Source organism: Sus scrofa, chromosome 7 (genome assembly GCF_000003025.6).
Source record: "Sus scrofa isolate TJ Tabasco breed Duroc chromosome 7, Sscrofa11.1, whole genome shotgun sequence".
Classification (NCBI taxonomy): domain Eukaryota; kingdom Metazoa; phylum Chordata; class Mammalia; order Artiodactyla; family Suidae; genus Sus; species Sus scrofa.
The window spans coordinates 131889-151071 of record NC_010449.5 but is presented as its reverse complement, the minus strand read 5'-3'; the positions used below and the strand labels follow the sequence as shown (position 1 = coordinate 151071).

General features: G+C 53.1%; 1 protein-coding gene across 8 annotated transcripts; it reads right to left on the bottom strand.

The window, feature by feature from the left end:
* Positions 1463–17714, bottom strand: IRF4 (interferon regulatory factor 4). Of its 8 annotated transcripts, none has more exons than XM_021097964.1 (9): positions 17642–17714; positions 16202–16478; positions 14985–15171; positions 14145–14233; positions 13401–13545; positions 11323–11430; positions 8901–9254; positions 6348–6460; positions 1463–4481 (listed from the first exon to the last, which is right to left on the bottom strand). In XM_021097964.1, exons 2-9 carry the CDS (start codon positions 16415–16417, stop codon positions 4338–4340), a joined length of 1356 nt encoding a protein of 451 aa, XP_020953623.1. In that variant the 5' UTR covers positions 16418–16478; positions 17642–17714; the 3' UTR covers positions 1463–4337.

Below are 19183 nucleotides of genomic sequence, written 5' to 3'. Positions count from 1 at the left end.
TTGAGTCTTGTCTTTTCTCACCAAGAGCTAGTGTTTTTGGAAGACAAGAGTCACATTATCCTCTTTCTGCCCTAGGAGTGAGCAAGGGGGTGGGTACATAATGGGGCGTTTCTTCAATACTTCAACACAATTCACAGCTGAGCCCAACTGGATGCGACCAGGAAAGCATCCGTGGGGGTGAAGAAGTGCATCCAGAAGAGACGCCATCAGAGCAGGGCCCTGGTGTGGGAAAGGGTGGCCAGGTGCACAGGTGGCAGCGGAAGTCTTCCAGGAGAAAGGAGGGACTTGTGGGCCCTGTGGCTGCTTAGCAGAACTGAGAGGATGGTGAGAAATAAGACAGAGATGTCCGACGGCGCCAGATGATGGTTGCCGTGGAAACCTAGCCCAACAAGGGAAGCCGTCAGGGCAGTGAGGCTTTCCTCGCTGGGACGATTCTCTTTGGAGCCACCGTCCTGCCCAGCTGATGGGAAAAGGGGGCAACTGAGAACGGCAACTTCTAAAGAAGAGAAGCAATTGCTTTCAAGGATCAAAAAATGTCCACAGATTCAAGGACTGGGATAAAATGAACTTTATAGCATACTGTGCCAGATGCCTCCTGACAGCACCACAGCCCCTTCCAGGAAGAATCTGAGGACCGCCATGGGCCACACACTGTTCCCTGGGGACACAGGGAACACTGAAAGAGTTCCTGGTTCACTAGGTGCCTGGAACAGCCTAAAATTCATACCTCTCCACTGAGCCAGAAGATGTCGGTCCACCTGCCTGGGTTAATTTAGGGATAGCGTCTCCTAGAAGAGAATGACCCAGAGATTCTAGGAGGGGGATAGTTTCTTTCCGGTGCAGGCAGATTTTGCCTGTGAACTTCGTACTTCATGTGAAAGGATTTGCTTGTCAAGAAGTTGAATGCAATACAGCCAACCCTGCCCCATGTGTAAAGAAAGGTTTACAAATGTGGTACCTGACAGAGGTGTGGAATTACTTGAGAAGAAGTTCAAGGGCACAGAATCCCTTTGAAACCCTCTTTCAGATAAAACAACTTGATAGATCATTTGAAAAAAGCTACTATGAATTCTGACTCAGGTCAGTTCATACTTGCTGAGCAGAGTATATAAAAATAAAAATTAAAAAATATTTAAATAATAAAATTAAATAATTTTAATTACATAACATATTAATAAAATAATTGTTAATTATTAATAATAAAATATTAAATAATATTTAATTATAAATAACTAAAATTTTAAATTATAAAAATATTTTATTTTCCCATTATTTCTATTTTGGTTACCACCTAGCAAAGTTATTCTAACCCAATGCTCTGGGGCTCCTAGCTGCAAAGTACAAACATTCTGACAGTTCCACACGGTCTTCAGCTGCAAGGATTTTAACACCACGAGCTGCTCGTCCTCCTGTATTCCCACTGGTCTGGCAAGCACGCAACAAATGATCACAAATATCAGAATGCTTTGAAAAGCAATTTAATCCAAAATTCATGATACAGTTATGTACAAATGTCCAACGGACACTTAGCCTAGCTCTCGAGACATCCTTGCCCAGGAGGCAGAATAGGAGATGAACCAGCACAGCGTCAGAGTGAGGTCCAGGCAGCGCCCGGGAGAGTGGAGGCCGGAGGGCGCACGGCTACCTGTCGGCCCCTCCCCTCCAGAGTCCGCAGCAAAGTGTGAGTTTGTACTGAACGAGGTTGGCCTGTCTCTTCTCCTCCACGTAAATGCTTTTCTAAAAGTTGTGAAAATAATGGCTGTGCTCCGGGGGTGCACACACTGCCGCGGGCTCCCTGTGCTGGCGGACTGTGGATTCTCCCCCAGCGGAGCAGTGCCTTCAGCTCAGACACCACCGTCCCCCTGGGTGCTCTGTGCCCTTGCCCGTGACTGAGGGTTTTCTGAAGCTTTGGTTTAAGCGTGCTCTCTGTAGTGTTCCAGAAGACACCAATTACAGCCCGCAGCTTTACTAATCCCAAGAGCAAGAAATGAGCCATGAACGTCCCCACGACCTACGAATCTTTCCCCCCGCGACCTAAAAGCTCTTTAGAATAACAAGCGGCCTTGGAGCTCCCTTCATGGTGCAGCAGAATCCTACTAGGAACCATGAGGATGTGGGTTCGACCCCTGGCTTCGCTCAGTGGGTCGGGGATCCGGCGTTGCCGTGAGCTGTGGTGCAGGTTGGCAGCTGTAGCGCTGATCTGACCCCTACACTGCAAACCTCCATATACTGCAGGTGTGGCCCTAAAAGGCAAAAAAAAAAAAAAAAAAAAGAATTAACAGGGGCCTATATTCACATCATCTTCCACCGAGAACAAACTACATTCCGGTTTGCTGAGCCCACCGCCCAGTCTAGGAAGGAGGCTCCCTTTCACGGTCCTGAGACGCCTGTCAGGATCCTCTACCCACAGTCTCCTCACCAGTTCATTTGCTGCCTCACACTCTGGATCCTCAGAACCAAGAAGAGCCAACGTGAGCACATGAGGGCAGAGGGGGAAGGGGAGCGGCCCCTGGGAAGCGCATTTCCGGAAAATGAGACTCCAGAGTTACAGCAGCTTAACTCCTAACTTTTAACTCTTAACGTTGAAAAGGGAGAAAAGGGAAGCGTCCTCAGCGTCGCTGAAGTCCTCCGGGAGGACGGAACAGCCGGGACAGCCCCGCTGCTCCAGGCGCCGGTGGTCCACGCCCACAGGGCCCCAGCAGCCCCCTTAGGATAATGTACCCCAAATCCTCGCATCTATTAGATGCATACAACGCTGCAGCCCATGGAGCACAGGCAACCGTCCAGACGTACTTGCTCCGAGGGGTGATGAACCACCGGAAACTGTGTGGATGCCCTTGCCCGCAGATTCTAGTGATGCCGCTGAGAAGAAGGCAGCAGAGCCGCACGGGCGGAGTGAACACTGCGTAAAAGTGCGCAACGAACCCGTGAGGTTTTCAGGGCTGTGTATATTTATAGAAAAGTGAAACATGTTGGAAGAACTAAGCTCCTCCTGGGGACACTTCTAGGGACAAGGATTTGGGCTGGAAAAAGGGAAGACTCGCTTTATTTGTTGCCCTTTTCTACTGTTGACATTCTGTGGGGTCAATATGTGTTTTTTTATTGCTAAAAACCTCCCCCAAACAAGAAAGAAATGACATTCCAAGACTTCGTTGCTGACTAAACTGCATAAAAGCTGTAATCTCTCTAATGCAAGGGATACAGTTTGTTAAATGAATTTAAAAATATTAGAATAGAATATTTGAGAACAAGTCTATTGCTGAGCTTAAAAGTAATGGCAGTTACTTCCTAGCGGGACAAAAGTATCAGCAGCTCCATCACAGCCTAGACACCTGTATGTTTCCAAAAGGAACATAAGTGCAAGTTTACTTAAGCAAGTGGAGATCTCAGTGGTTCTATAAAAAGATGGATTTGGAAAAAGCCCAGGAATTTTAAGGCCCTGTCAAACTGTTACTGGCATGAGGAAGCATATAATATACAAAATAAGCAGAAACAGCCCACTGAGTCTGCAGTTACACAATCCCTGAGGCCCTGTCCTATCTTTCCTACAGAGGTCACCACTTTGACAAGCTCTGGCTCCTCCTCTTGGGGTTGTCATGGAGAACCGGCCTCCAAACAAAACAAGCAGGGCAGGAGGGAACCTCCACCAAGTTCCAAACCTTGGCTTGTTGGTCTGGGTGGTTTTCTTTGTCTTTAAGAAAAAAGTTTCAGCAACAATGTCTATAGGAAGAGATACAAAAAGACAAACAAGAAATGTCTTAACCAGTCAGCACAGGACAAAACGCACTACTCAGGGGGCCCTACTGCTTTTTGGCTCAAGAAAGCAACAGAGTCTCTCCATCCGGCTTCTGGGCTCCGAGGCATGGCCCACCCGCAGCAGAGCATGTGCCCTGCTCTGGGCAGGCTTTGCAGAACACAGCGAAGAGGTATCAGCATGTCTCTTCTGGGGGCAGAACAGCCTCAGACCTTGACTTCCCTGAGAAACACAGCACCTGGAGCTCTCATGCTGTCGTCGGGGTGACGGGTGCAGGCTCTCTCTGGGCTCCAGGAGGAGAGTCCGTGTCCGATTGGAGACAGCACTTCGGTAAACATAAAGACACTTGGGTGAGCTTTTCACATTATCATTGGTGTGGTGTTGGCAGAAGACCTCGAATGCCATCTTTGCTTTTGGAAAAAGCGTGTCTGTCAATTCGGGGGAGAAGAGTGTCCACACACATTGTCCGCAAGTGTGGAAGCGAAGCCCCAGTCTCCACGTCCCTCGAAAGAAAAAGTGGGGGCTCAACCCGCTGTTCTCAGAGTCGGGCATTTACAAGGCGACGGCCTCTCGGCCTGGAGGTTCACTCTTGAATGGAGGAGTGGCGCATGGACCTGTGGAAGTCCTCCGGGCTGCCCACGTGCTCGGGCAGATCGTAGCCCCTCAGGAAGTGTCCACTGTTCTGCTGAGCAAAATAGTACAGCTGCCTGGCTAGGAGAGGTTCGACCTTTAAGAAAAGATTTTAGGAAGACGTTACCAAGATGTGCTAACACCCTGTGCAGCAAACCCTCCAAATCTGTGGGTCCAGTCAAGTCTGAAGTCAGGTGAATAACACCTCAAAACGTGCCATTGTGAGAGTCTTCTGGAGAACTAGTTTTTTGTTAGTCCTTCATATATACACCAACTTTAAACCGAATCGACTGAATTCTGGGTGTTGATTGGCGCGAAAGGTCAATAAAGACTGTACTTGTTTAAATGTACGTTTCGCTAAGACCGAATGAAGAAAATTGGGTAAAAGTTCCAAATTAAAAGTAAGTTTGAGGTAATAGGATAATTTAGGCCATGGATTTATTTGTCCACATCTTTAGTTTGACAGGGATGAGGGAGCTCAGGGATTTGCAATTCACAGATGACCTGGACAATCTGGCTATTTCTGAGCCGAAGGCAAAAGGCAAAAAAAAAAAAGAAGCAAAATCGAACAAGCACCACTGCTCTAGTGGAAAAAGAGAAGTTAACGGACCCTAAATGCATCTACTTCGGTTATTAATGTGGACCACATTCACCCCCCAAAATGACAACACTAAGCTTTTCCTGAATTTACAGCATTTAAGAAAACCGAATGCTTTCAGCCCATCAATTGTACTATTCAATCCAGCCTTCATGTTATTTGACATATAACAGCTTCAGCAGAAGTCATCTGAAGGATCAGAGATAAAGGAAATCCACAGCAAAAGGCAGAGGACTACTGGCTGCACACATGTCCTTCCTCCATCAACTGGTTTCAGGGACCCGGGCTGGATACCTTCGCAGACCCAGGGCCAACCCCCGAGACCCAGGTGCAGGACTCACTTTTGCCTTCAGAGCTGATATTGACAAATGCTGAGATCCTTTAGTCCTCGGACAGTTAACGAGAATCAGTTATTCTCTCCATAATTATATCAATCAGTGGAGAGGGTTCATGAGAAAACTCTAAAGTTTATGGTCTATATTTTCATGTATTGCTGGGTTTTTTGATTTTACATCAAAAGGCAGAGGGTCGCATGTTTAAGATTAGATGATGTTATATTTCAGATTTCAATAAGAAACATTATCAGAACTAAAATCTGACCTGAATTTTGTTATTATTTGGTATAATTTTTACTGTTACTGCTCATTATCTGAAGGTATCCATCAATGGACAGTCTCCAAATTTCAAATTCAAAAATCTTAAGCATTCAAAACTCTGTTTTATGTAGCATATTACTGCTAAATATTATCTATCTAAAGCTTTTTTCTTTCGTTCTTTTTTTTTTTTTTTTTTTTTTTTTGTGAAAAGGTGTTTGCTTGCCACAAATGAACCTGTGTTAAACTCTGCAAGAGAACAGGACAATGGCCTGATCTACTTGTGGTCCTTCCAAGATTTAGCCTCCTCCAAATAACACATGGCTCAGATCCAGAAAAAGGAGAAGGTCTGGGGGACAAGCCAGCGGGCAGCCTCCCATTTGGGAAAAGCTTCTCCATCAAGTGAAGATCAGCTATGTGGCGTTTAAAGAGCAATATTAAATGTGAAAAATTTTAAAGGGTAACATTTAGCATCATCCTTTTAAACCCCTATACAATGAGGAAATGATGATTTCCTTGAAAAATAAAAAAGATGGGACAGAAGCAGCCCATGGCTGGAGGTCACCCTCTGCTTAATAAGTGGACACTGGGGGCTGGAGGCATTCGGTCTCTGGGCTGTGCCTGTGCACCCCTCACTGCACACCCTCCCTCCCTGTGTCCCTCTGCACCCCAGTGCCCGGACACTTAATTCTCGTCTAAACTTCTCTGAATGGGGCCTTGCCCTCGAGGACAGTCAGGAAGCCTCAACCACTGGAGGCAAGAAGACACTCACGTGAGCAGTGATGAGCTTCCGTTGCCTCTGGGGGTCCGGAAACTCTTCCCCGAAGCACAGAGTCACCTGGAACCTTGGCAGGGGCCGGCCGTGGTGAGCAAATGCCTGGAGCTCTGCAGAGACCGTGAGAGGAGCCGCTCAGAAACCCTTGCCCTGGACGCGGGCTAGAGCAGGGCGCCTGCGAGGATGCGGGACTAGACCGGGGGTGAGGTGGGCCTCCAGGGAAGGGCACACACCCGTGTTCACAGCGTCTCTCCCGAGGGCTGCAGCCTTCCCCTCAGGGAAATTCACCCTGAGACGGAGAGCCTGGCTTTGCAGCCCTGGACCCATGAAGAAGCAAAGGTGGCAGCAAGGGGTCAAAGAGGAAGAGAGCGAAACGCAGCCACGTTGAGCCAAAAGAATAATTTACACCCAAGAGACATCTTTTTTTAAAAAAAAACAGAATTTTCTGATTGGACCCAGGTTTACTTAAAAATCTCTTCTCAAAACTGCTGAGCCTTCTAACCCAGTATCTGGGCTCCCCGGGATCTCCACGTGACTCAGGCACCACAGAAAGTGCCTCATGTTGTCTTGGAGACCGAGCTGCATCCCAGACGGTGTGCCTTCTGGCACTGGAGGTGAGAGGTGGCGATGAAACCCTGGGCCCCACTTTGGTGGACATGTGCCTGAAGCCACCTCTGCCACCCCAAGATGTGCTGGGGGATCCCCGCGTTCACCCAGCGGGCCCCTGCCCTCTCGACACACTCAGGCTGGAGGGGGCCTCCAGCCGCTTCTTCTAGAGTCAAACGTCACGTCCTCAGAAGAAAGGCGCTCACACAGCTGCTGCCACGTCTGCAGAGCTGCGGCTGCCTCGGGCTGCGTGCGGGGCTGTCCCCAGGACTCTGCAGGCCCTGAAGGGGTAGATATCAAAGATTTCCACTGTTCTCTTCAACTGAAGTGAAGTTTCTAGCTAACTCACTGGACCATTTGACTTCCTGCTTCTTTTTTCTTCCAGAATTCAAATCTAACCTAACTTCGTCAGAACATGTGCAAGGCCCCCACACCATGAGGTGGGAGGCTGCTCCCAGCGGCAGGCTGGCGCGGTTCCCTGAAACTCGCGCCAAGATGCCTGCTGGTCTGCACTTGGGTTCCTGGGTTCCTCCTTGAACCTCAGCACATGCTTTAGATAAGAGGCTGCCCTGAAGTAAGGGCACAGCCCGGGGTCAGAGGAAGGGAAAAGCCCGAAAGCCCTGGGCGCAGACACCTAGGGAGTGAGCGCATGGCCGGAGGCCTCTTGCCCGTCTTGCAGGGGCCGCCGAGGTCGGATGAGGGTCAATCCCCAAGGCAGGCCGGGGACAGAACCCGGAGGGCAAGGCTGCCCTTGTGGGAACCGTAGTGAACATCCCTGTCCCGCGGCATCTTCCCACCCCAAGGTCCGCAACCTCGGAGGAGACCCCCCCCAGGGTTCTGTGGGACCCCAGACACCAGAGCTGCGGCTCTCGGCTCCTTCGCAGGCCTCACTGCATCCACACGCTGGACCCCTGGACCCCAGGACCAACGGAAAACCCACATGGAGGCAGTGCTGCCACTCTGGGTGGGGGAGGCTTCAGACCAAGGAGGGGGGACCAGAGACTCGGCATCCCCGCCTCGTCTGGCCTCTGTGGGGGGGTTCATGGTCGGGGGATGTGTTTGCTTGGGCGGCAAAAGAGAATCCAGGTGAGCGCAGAGAGTCCAGACACTGAACCCCCAAACCCCAAGGCTGAGCCTGTGTCTCTGGCGGTGCAGCAGGGGTGCCGTGTTTGGTTTACACAAAGCAGGGCACAAAGCACTTCAGGGACTGGAGAGGCACCGAGAGCCCAAAGGGTGCTTCCGAAGCGGGGCTGCGGATAAGATCGTCAGGGAGGGGTGCCAGTGGGCAGGCAGAACCGCCTCCCTCCAGAAAGCCTCGTGAACACCGACGGCTCAGGGACGCTTGGTGAGGCCTCCACAAAAAGGGGGCAGGGGTCTCAAGAGAGTGGCCCAGAGCTAGTCGAACTGCCATGAAATCAGAACTGGGGAAACAAAACCGACGGGTCCCGGAAAATGTGATTTGAAACCTAGAGACAACTCAGCACCGTCTCACGATTTCCCCTCTGCAAAATCAGTTCACTGCACTCACCCCGGTCCCACCTGCTGAAAGGCCTCTACCTGAGAATGACACATCTCATAACCAAGAGTGCCAACAATGCACTGCCAACCTTACGATTTGTCTAGGAACCTTAAAAGCGCTGAAACATCAGCAAATCACAGAGGCAATAAAAACGTGAACCTGATTAGTTGGTGAGCAGTGGGTCAACACCAGAATTTCAAGACCTCGGCCTGAACCTCAGCCCCCTCACTACCCCTCCTCTTCCTACTCCTCTGTGATGGGGTGACAGGTGAGCAGACAGGAAACCCATTCCAGGATCATGCCTGGGGGCTCCAGGTTACACAGAAGGAAGACCAGGAGCAACTGGCCTGCTGCTTCTGACCCCGTGGCCGGAGCGCCATCCGCAGCTCCACTCCCGCCATTCTGACAGAAGCTGGCTGCCTTACCTGATAAGAACTGCTGTGTGTCAAACAGCTTGCAGGTCTGCTCTCTCTCCAGCTTGTTGGGCCGGTCACTGCACAGCGCCAGGGGCCCGTCCCAGTAGATCCTGCTCTGGCAAAGTCTCTTGGCATAAAGCCCATCGGGGGCCATCCAGAGGACCACGCCCCTTTCCAGATGGCTCAGCAGCTTCTCAATGTTCTTCCTCTGGCCGCTGTCCTCTGGGTAGGGAAAAACGACCTGGTCCAGGCTGCTGGCATCGTAGGTGTGGCCATGGGAGATCCGGCAGCCTTCGGGGCTGGACGTGGTCAGCTCTTTCACCAGGATTTCCCGGTAGTACAGGCAGATGTGGAGCCGGCAGTCTGCAAACACAGAGCTTTTGGGGTCAGTGCTAAGGAGCCATGGGGCACTGCACACCTGCTAGGATGCCACACTCCCGACCGGAATAAAGCATACTTGGCAGGACCCTCGGAAGACACTGCAAGGCCTCTCGTCCCTCCTGGAAACTCACCCGATGCTGGAGAAGCCGTGCACAAGTCTGGGCAATGTTCCCTACTGGCATTGTCCGGATGTACCGGACACGGTTGGGGGGCGGGGTGGGGAGCACGGGGGTGGCCCACGCTTAGTGTCTTAACACACCGATTCACAAGCCACTGAACAGAAATGCACTTCAAGCACAGCAAACAATTTTGGTTTTGGAAGAAGCTATGTTTAAATGATTTCTACTTGCAAAAGCGTACAGTGGTGTTTCAGAAAAAAACAAAACTATGTCCACACACCTGAAACTACCCTAAAATATCAATATGATGCCATTTAGCTAAAAAACCATTATACATATGCCGGTACACATTTAAGTGTGCGGAAGGGTAAGTCTTGACGGTGGTTGATCTCTGGGTGGTGGGACTGTGGCTTTTTATTCTCCATTTTTGCTTTTCTGATCTTTAAATTCTTTCTCCGCTGCACATGTGCAGCTTATGTACTAAGATTACCTCGTGAGGCAAACGTTCTGAACCTAAGGTCTGCTGAGACCCGCTTGGCTTTGCGTCGGAGTCGGAGAAAGGCCCTGCAATGGGGCTTTCTCAAACACCAAACAGGATGGATTCTTTTTGGAAGTTTGCTGATTTCAGAGCCTTCTTTAAAATCGGATTCACAGACTAAAAGGACCAAGCCAAGGTTGCCAAGGGCCCCTGACCTGAACCCCAAAGGGCTTCCCGAGAGGCAGCAGCTCCATCCTAACCGCGTGGAGTTCAAACTTGAGCGGATGGCAGGCCTCTGATAAACGGGCAAGTAATTAATCTGTCCCGTGCACTCAGAGAAAGCCACAGAAGCCTCTTATTCCTCAACACAGGTCTTGAGACTCGACCCACATCGCTGCCTCCAGCCTCTTCTGCAACGCCGGCTGCCGTGAGCCCCGAGGAGTGGGTGTTGGCCATTTGAGGTTCATTTCATTGAGCGTCATCAGAAATCACGCGGTCATGGGATATAAATAGCCGTTTATTTCCTACTCTTCAGGCACCCACACAAGTGTGAGGTGCTCAAGAAAAGGATTGAAAGTTTCTAAAAACAAACACGGGCCTTTCTGCTTAGAGCCCTTCCCAGCCTCCATCACCCAGGAGCCCCTGAGAAGAAAGGCAGCACCCTTGCAGAGCCTCAGAGCCAAACCCTTGTTTCCTGAAACCCTGAGAATTCACTTTATAGTTTCTGTCACTGATTTTCAAAGAGACCAGTGTGTGAGGTGAGAATTCTGAAGCTTAAGCTGTTCATTTTTAATACAAGTACAAACCCCATTTTAAAACAATCAAAACATTATCTAAAAACAATAAATGTACATACATCACATATGCTCAGTAAAGCCTGAGCTGCCTTCCTTACACCGGGCGGGGGTTGCTAAGATGCAGGGGTTCTTTCAGAGATGAGACTTTAAAAGCCACATCTAATCCACCTTTGTTTGCAAGACATTTCACGTTCAGAGGAAGACAGGGTGCTTGTCCCTTGGCCTTCGAACGTGATGAGAGAGAGGACCCAGAACTGGGTGCCCGGGAAGCTGAGGGGCCACCTGTTTGCAGCTAAACCTGGAAGCGTGCGGAGCGTTTCAAAACGAGGCACTCCTGTGCTTGGTCCTGAGAAACTGCACTAAGCTGTGGGGGTTCTGGCTGAAGAGGGGACCCAGCAAATGAATCCGGGGTGTCTGCACATTCCTGGAAAGTTAGGCGTCAATGGGGAGCTTTAAAAGACTCATTTCAGACAGCCTGGAGAAGCGGATCAGGATCAGGAGCCGGCCTCTGGTGGCTAACTTTTCTAACCTCACTCACATAGTCAGGAGTCAGAGGTTCCCACCCGCCCCAGGCCCCAGCTGTGCTCAGCCACCCCCTGGAATCTACCCGAGGTGAGGGGAGCCTCTGGACGCCGCCTCCTGGGAGCCCCACTCACCTGAGAGGGCCAAGGCTTCGGCAGACCTTATGCTTGGCTCTATGGGGATTCCGGGGGCCTGGGACTCAGGCGGGGCACAAGCATAAAAGGTTCCTGTCACCTGGCAACCTGCGTTTGCAAACAAAAATCAGACGCCATCTAAACAGAGTCCAACGCAGAGGGGGGTGGCCTCTCCCTGAGGTGGGGCCGGTCAGCCCCGGATGCACCGACGGGAGGGGCAGCCCGAGATCCAAGGAGGAAGAAGCCTTTTCCCAGCCGGAAGGAAACTTAGAGTCTCCGTCTGTAATTTCCTTCCTGCCTTCTTCCGACCTGCCTTCTTCCTGCTTGCTTTCCTGCCTTCTTCCTTTTTTGTTAGCACCTCCATCCCCTCCCACGATTACCTGTGCGAAAGGTACCTTTAAAATCAGAGAACACCTAAAATCTACTCTACCTGCACTTTGAACATGACAGACCGTCGTTATCTGCGGTCTCCAGGCTGTGTCTGTCGCACCCCAGGATGCATTCGTCTCATAATTGGAAGTTTGTCCCCTGGGACGAACATTCCTGCGTAACTGATAACAGGGTAACGGAGGCTCAGAGAAATGGGGTGATTTGCCCCATCCACACAGCAAGTTCACAGCAGCGCTGTGAGCCCGGGTCTCTCTCCAATCCGATCCGACACCAAAGAGCCCAGTCAAGAACTTACACACTGTTTGGTTCCAGTTTACTTAGCTGCTACTTCTGGGCTCAGGAGAAAACTGAACCAAAAGTCATGCCAGCACGATAGCTGTGCGTTGCGTTAAACATCACTAGAGAAAGTATGGGACAGAACCTCGTTTTGCTGGCATATGACTAAAGCCCCTTGTGCCCATCTGGTCTATCTTCTCACAGTTCCAGGCACTGCCTCTTTATGAGGTGATGAGTTCAATGGAGCTGGTGCACTGGAAACAGGTCTGAACTCCAGAAACCCCTGCAACATTAGCTGATTCCTGCACCACAATATGGAAAACCAACCTTTACTGCACATGACTGTTGAAAAGCTAATAAAACCCAATTCTGAGCTTTTTTAACAAACATGCCACTCAACACAAATCTTAAGTAATTGTTTGCTTGCTCAATACCACAAGCCAAGAGTGACCTGGACATGACTAGAAAAAGGAGCAAATATTCCTAGAACAGACAAAAGCATCTGTGTGTTGACTGGTCTCAGGATTTCGCTTAAAAACTGACTCAAGAGCCCTAAAAACTTCTGCTTTGCTGTACTGAATATACCATGTGAACTTGTCTCTGCACTCAGCAAACTTGTGCTTCTGCTGCGAGCTCTCATCCTGGGGTTGAGGAAGGCCTCCAGTTGACCACATGTAACCCAATCAGCTCCAACACTAAGCAGGCCCCCTGTGGAGACTTCTCGTGTTTTCTTTATGGTATTTCTTCACTCCCTTCTCACCATCGCCTCTGATCTTGGCAACATGGGCACACATTGTTTAAGAGAAATACACTAGCACAGTAAACTCCTGGTGTCCCTACAGAGGGAGGGCTTGGGCACAGCTGCAGGATCCCGAGCTCGCAGATGTGTAGACAGAAACAGTCAGCATTAAGGGACGAGCCCATCTTCTCTGGGAAGTCTGCCAAAATTGACTACTTTTTGCCCAAGATTAAAAATAAAGTTTAAGATTATTCAGGGAGGAAGAAGCATGTTAACTTACTAAGCAGATGACGTAAAGTACACAGCTAGCCACTGGGAAATCCAGCGTCCCCTGTCGTGTGTGGCTGGGCTCGGGGTTAGGGGACCTGGTCACTCTTGCTGGGTCACTGTGGGCATGCTGCCTGCATGCTGCGAGCTCTCCCCTATGCAACACAGGGCAGTTCTGGGGGCCTGGAGTGATCCCTGTGCTGCCTGAATTAGAGCCACAAGGCGCACCGAGCCCAGGGCCGGGCACAGAGCAGGCCAGGCGTCAGGTCCTCCGTGTCCTTGCCTGGGGACCTCTCCTCTCCCAGCAGCTTGGAAGAGGGCGAGCCCTGGGGCTGCAGAGAACGGATGGGGCGGGGTGGTGGGGGCAGGCCCTCTGGCCACAGCAGCTACCCCAGGGCCTCCTTACCATTTTCACAGGCCGGGCCTTGCCAGTGGTGGCTGCGGGGTCCAAAGGTCACAGGACACTGGTATGGGATCTCCGGGTGTGGCTGATCAGGGACGAACTCCCTCCATCCTCGGTCGTGGGGCGGAATCATATAGTTGTGAACCTGCTGGGGGAACCAGAGAGGATTGCTGTAGCAAGCTCAGCCCTCCCAAACTCCTAGGGGACCTCTCGTGTGGCTGGCAGCCAAGTCATCATGTCACCCGAAAAGGCTTGGTGGAAACTCGCCACGAAGAATCAAGAAGCACAATGGAGACAGTGTTGTAAAGTGATGATTTATGTGGAGCTTCATCATATGCTTGAACCTGGCACCAGAAGTACTGCCAGGAGAGCTGCGCCTTCACCAGCAAAGTGAATGGAACAGAGCTGCAATTCACATCAGAAAACTTTGCAGAGATCAGCTGCCCTGTGGTCTCACATGATAAAGCCCTGCTTCCAAAATCTTCAACTTCCACAAAAGGTCTGTTTCCCAGAAGATTTCGGAATCGGTAGTAGAAGCCTAACCAACAGGCAGACACACCCACCCCTCTACCCAACACCAACTCCAACCTCAACACCAGGGGAACATGAGATGTTCATTCAATGATCTGGGTTTGGTGGGGCTTTTTGACAAACAGAGAAGTTTTGCTGTTTTTGTTTGTGGGATCACTGGCTCAAGTGGCCTGTCACAGACCCAGCCTCCCCTTCTTGAAGCCCCGGCCCCCATACCTGAGCTGGGAGTGAGGTGTAAGGGGCTGGCATGCCGTAGGGGTGGCTCATGGGCATCTGTGGGTCCTCCAGGGTCAGCTGCTTGGCTCCTGAGTGTTTGAGCAAAAGGGAAATACATGGTATGAAAAAGGGAACTGACAGGACAAAAGGCCAAATCTTAGAAAAATACCTGAGTGTTGAATTCCTAGAATGTCTAACACTGTGTTGACAGATGAGGCATTTTTCTGCAATTCCCTTGGGCAATTATTTGGTCAGGACAGTAAACTGGGTCCTACAAGGTCTGATACATGAGGGTCAAGGAGAGAAACAGATGAAGACCGCATGTGATGTGCCAGCAAGGTCACCTTTCAGTCTGTTTAAATGGCAGATTCCTGGGTTCCACTCTGACACACTGGCCAGTCTTGAGAAGTGGGAATCTGAACTTCAGGAAGTACCAGGGACACTCTAAAACTGACCCCTTGATTACTACAAACAGTGACTATATGTGGCTCATGCATGCGTCCCTTCTACCAATGGCTAATCGTGAGGGACCGACAGATGAGCAAGGCTTCAACAGGTGTTCCACTTGGGGTTGGGAACCTTGGCCCCTGTCTTCGTAGAACTCACTAGAAAACACACACACAGACATACATGCAGGTAGAGACTTGGAGTTGAGGAATTATCCTGTGCTGTACCCATGAGAATTTCAATTCATGACCCAGAGAACTTGGGCCAGTAGCCTGCCGGGCTCGGGCGGGGCACTGAAGAAGGCAGGCTATTAAAAAACAGCAACAGAAAAGGGACCCTCGGAATGAAATTAGGCATCAAAGTGTCAGGCGGCCCGGAGGCAGGAAGCCCCACCTTTCTTGGCCCCCTCGGGGACGATCCTGTACACTTTGTAGGGGTCCGAGATGTCCAGCTGGCTCCTCTCCACCAGCTCCTCGAAGTCGTTGCTCTTGTTCAGAGCACAGCGTAAGCGTGTCTTCCAGGTGGGAGGGTCTGGCTTGTCGATGCCTTCTCGGAACTTTCCTTTAAATAGCGCCCAAGCCTGGTGGGAAAGAAGAGGGAAAAAAGATAAAATGCAGGTCTTTCAGGAAAGAATCTGGGAACTGTATTTCTAAAGAAAAGAGTGGCGTTAAGAGCTTCAGATCCACACTGTTACCCACAATGTGGGACTGAAAAACACCAGGTATTTGTAAAAGGTGGGTGAAATTGGAGGGTCCCTGGAAAGGGCCCCACCCACCAGGGGTCTGGAGCTATGGAAGTAAGGAGGAGCCACCCCAGGCGGCTCTGGAGGTCAGAGGATCTGAGGTATTCTGAGAGCAAGTTCCCTGAGGAAGGCGCCCCCCCCCTCCCGACTCTGCCCACAGGTGGTGGGGCTGGGCCCTAAGGACAGGTCTCCGGGTAAACTGCCAGGACAAGGACACATGCAGAAGACAAGAGAGAAATCCCCATAGAGAGGCCCGAACAGAGGCTCTGAGAGGGAGAGAGAGGAGAAAGAGGAAGAAACCCAAAGCCGCTGGGGATGGGAGACCCACAGAAACCTTTCCAGAGACAGACCTGGGAAGAGGGAGTAGGACGGGGACTGCGAGGGAGAGGGGAGAGGGAGAAACAGAGGAGACCAGAGCCCCTGCCAGGGAGCGTGCTGGCTGGCGGGAGCCTGAGGGGATCTCCAGCGAAAAAAGGGAGAGAACAGAGATACAGACGGCGAGAGAGACAGTCCAGCACACCCACGGGGCTCACAAGGGGACAGAGAGACACAGAGGTGAGGAGAAAGCCAGAGGTCAGAAGGAGGCTCGGGGGAAGCACTGCAGCCTCGGACCTCCCCTCTCCCGCGCGGGCGGGCGAGGCTCCAGCATCCAACCAACCGGTACCGCGGGCCACCCGCTCCGGACTGGGGACTGGAACCCGGTCTTCCTTCTCTGAAGTTACTAGAGAAGTTGAAACCTTTCCTCCCCCAGGCCGCGCCCTATGCTCGCTCCCGGCTGAGAAGGCCGGCGCGCGGGACAGGGACTGGACCCCACGGAGCCGGGGTCCGAACACGCGGGTCCCCGCCCTCCCCGCTCCTCCCCGGGCACCTTGAAGAGGGCGGCGTCCTCCTCGCGGTTGTAGTCCTGCTTGCCCGCGTGCTTCCAGGGGATGCGGAAGATGCTTTTCTCCTCGTTCTCCCACACCAGCCCCGGGTACTTGCCGCTGTCGATCTGGTCGATGAGCCACTGGCGGAGCTTCCCGTTGCCGCAGCTCACGGAGCTCATGCCGAACTCTCCGCCTCGGCCGCTGCCCTCCAGGTTCATGGCCGGTGTGCGCCGCGCGTCAGTTCACAGTCCAGGATCCGCCTCCTGCACTCGCTCTGCGCTGCCGAGGAGAGGAGGGACGCCCTCCGGCAATGACCACGAGGCCAGGGAGTCTCCGAGGAGCGCCACTGAATCAGTGTCGCCGAAGGCCGGGAGAGAAGGCACCTTCTCAGCTGGCCGGGCTCGTGCTCCGGGCGCGCGTGCAGTCCTGCCGCCTCCCCGGAGTCCGTCCTCTTACCCCGCTTTCTGGCCTCTCCGTTTGGCTAAGCGCCCCGCAGGCCAAGCGCTGCCCCGACGCACGGCTCTACCCTTCGAGCACATTCCCCGATCCTGCCGCCACCACGCGTGACATTCCCTTTGGAGACTCCTAGTTCTCGCCCCGCTGCCCATTCCCAAGCCATGGCCAGTCCCTTTCCCCCTTCACTGTCGGTTTCCACTCTGGTCCACCCCCAACTTCCCACTCCCTCGGTGGCCCCCGCGTGCGAGACACGCGGGCGCACCTGCGGCCTGGGCATTTCAGTTGCGCAGCACTCAGCGACCCCTCCCGCGGCTTTCTCCCGAACCCGCACTCTGTGCCCCAAGAACACCCCTGAGCCACAGGCAGCTAGAAAAGATTAAGCGGGTCCCAGGTGCCGCAGAGTGGCAGGGACCCAGCTTTAGCCGAGGTGCGCAGCTTCCTAGCGGGAGATCCCCGCGCCAAGCGAGCTTCAGCCGGGCCCAGAGGCGGGGGAGGGAGAGCGAAGGCGGGCAGGGTGCCAGGGGTCGGGGAGCGAAGGGACGGAGGCTGCGGAGTGCAGGGCCCCGAGTGGCGGAAATTTGGAGAGCCTCCTCTTTCACCACCAGCCGGGGAGCCATGAGCTGGAGGGCGCTGAGCTTGCAGCCCCTCAAGAACCAGGAGAGCGGCCGCCTCTCGAGTGAGGAAACGGACCCCGCGGGGAAAGCCTGCCGCCCCGTGTGGGTCCCTTCGATGGCCTCGCCTCGGCCATTCCTGAGCCTGGACGGCCTCATTATCCCACCTGGTCCAGCGCGTGGCCTCGCCGGATGGTGGGGCCGCGGGAGTCCCCCGGCCAAGGCCAGATGGGGTGGGCGTTGAGGCTCCCTCCCAGCTCCGAAACTGGGGTCCCCTGCGCTGCCCTCCAGGTGGACCCTGGGACCGCTGGCATGGCGCCGGCTTCGCTCTGCTGCCCGCCTCGCAGCCGTGCTCCCGCCCGCCCCAGGTCTTACCTCGCCCCGAACCTGGAGCTGAGGGCAGCGGTGAGCCCCAAGTTCACGCAGTGAAACTAAGCCTCCCAAGCGCGAAAGAGGAACTTTATAAAGCTTAAAAGCCGCGCTGGGGCGGGGCCTGGGGCGGGGCCGGCGAGCCGGGTGCGTCGCCGGCGGGCTTGGGGCTGTGGGCGCAGAGCGGGGCAAGCGGGGCTCGGCGGGGGCGAGGGCGGGGGCGGAGGCGGGGGCTCGGCGGGGGCGGGGGCTCGGCGGGGGCGGGCTCAGGCAGAGAGCTGGGCGCGCAGGGCCCGGGCGGGCCCAGGCGGCTGGGGGCGCGGAGCTGGGCGCGCGGGTGGGGCAGGGGCTGAGGACCGCGAGCTGGGCTCGGGAGGCGGGGGTCAGGCTGGGGGGCTGCGGGCGCTGAGCTGGGCGCGCGGGGCCGGGCGGGAGACGCGCCTCGAGTCGGGCGCACGGCCTGGGAACCTCACTCGGGCGGCTTCCTGCCAAGGGCAAGGCGCGAAAGGGGACCTCACCTTCGCGCCGCGGGGACTGCGGGAGGCCAGCGGGCAACTCATCACAGCGAAGGAGAGCGGCGCTGTCAGGGCGGGAGGTGGGGGGCGTGTAGGAGCGGGAATCTGGTGCGAAGGGGACCAGGCTTGCAGAGCAAGTAACCGAAGGCCGAGGACTGCCCACGTCGAGAACTGTGGGTGGGCGGGGGGCACCCTTGGTGAGGACGCTGTCATCAAGAGCCCCGCCCCTCCTCGGTGTTTAAAGAACATCACACTCATTGAAAAGAAAAAAGGAAATGGCCCAGATCCCTTGAGCTGTAGAGTGTGGCCCACACTGCCTGCACGTTTGAAATGCTCTTTTGGGTCTACTACACTGAGGAATTGTGGTGACTCAGACAAGGCGCAGCCCTCGGTTTTCTTCAGCGACAGGAAAGAGTGGGAAGGATCCCAGAGTATCCAGCGCTCCCCACATCAGGGCTTCAGTTCATCTCACAGTGGCAGAGTTTCAACCTCCAAATGTTTGCTAATAGGAAACAAATTACTAATGGGGTATAAATGTCCAGAACAGGAATATTAAAGTGGAGCGATTTTCCTTGATTTTCCAAGGTCTCCTTACTGTCAGAATCAACACCCTGAGCACCTGTCCACTACTTCTCCCAGAGCATCTTGGATGCTTCAGAGCAGGCTCGTGTAGTTACCAGTTTCGGGTGGTTTCTATATGATTTTAGGCCACCAGCACCCCAGGTCAACTTGCAACTTTTGAAAAGCTTTTGATTTCATTTATTTCTCAGTTTTTCTTTTACTCTGATATATTGGGCCACTGTCTCCTCCCCAAAGAACAAAGTTTAGCCTAGAGCAAAACAGGCGTGAGGTGCAGAGTAGGTATGTTCTTCCTCAAACCAGTGGCTTTCTCAGAAATTAACAGGATGCCATGTTTTTATTCACTCAAGTAAGTTTTCCATTATCAGAGTCTATGTAAAAAACAACAGGGTTTTTTTTTTCGAAGAAAATTCTGGTTTTTCTTCTTTCATGGATTTTTCCTTCTTTCTTCTTT

What these genes read in the sequence shown, in the direction of transcription:
- IRF4 (XM_021097964.1), bottom strand. Translation starts at nt 16,417, where the DNA reads ATGAACCTGGAGGGCAGCGGCCGAGGCGGAGAGTTCGGCATGAGCTCC. An exon ending in ACACCTCACTCCCAGCTCAG is followed by an intron (nt 13,546 to 14,144) that starts GTATGGGGGCCG and finishes TGGTTCCCCCAG; the next exon opens with CAGGTTCACAACTATATGAT. An exon ending in GGAAGCTCATCACTGCTCAC is followed by an intron (nt 4,482 to 6,347) that starts GTGAGTGTCTTC and finishes CTTTTCTTAAAG; the next exon opens with GTCGAACCTCTCCTAGCCAG.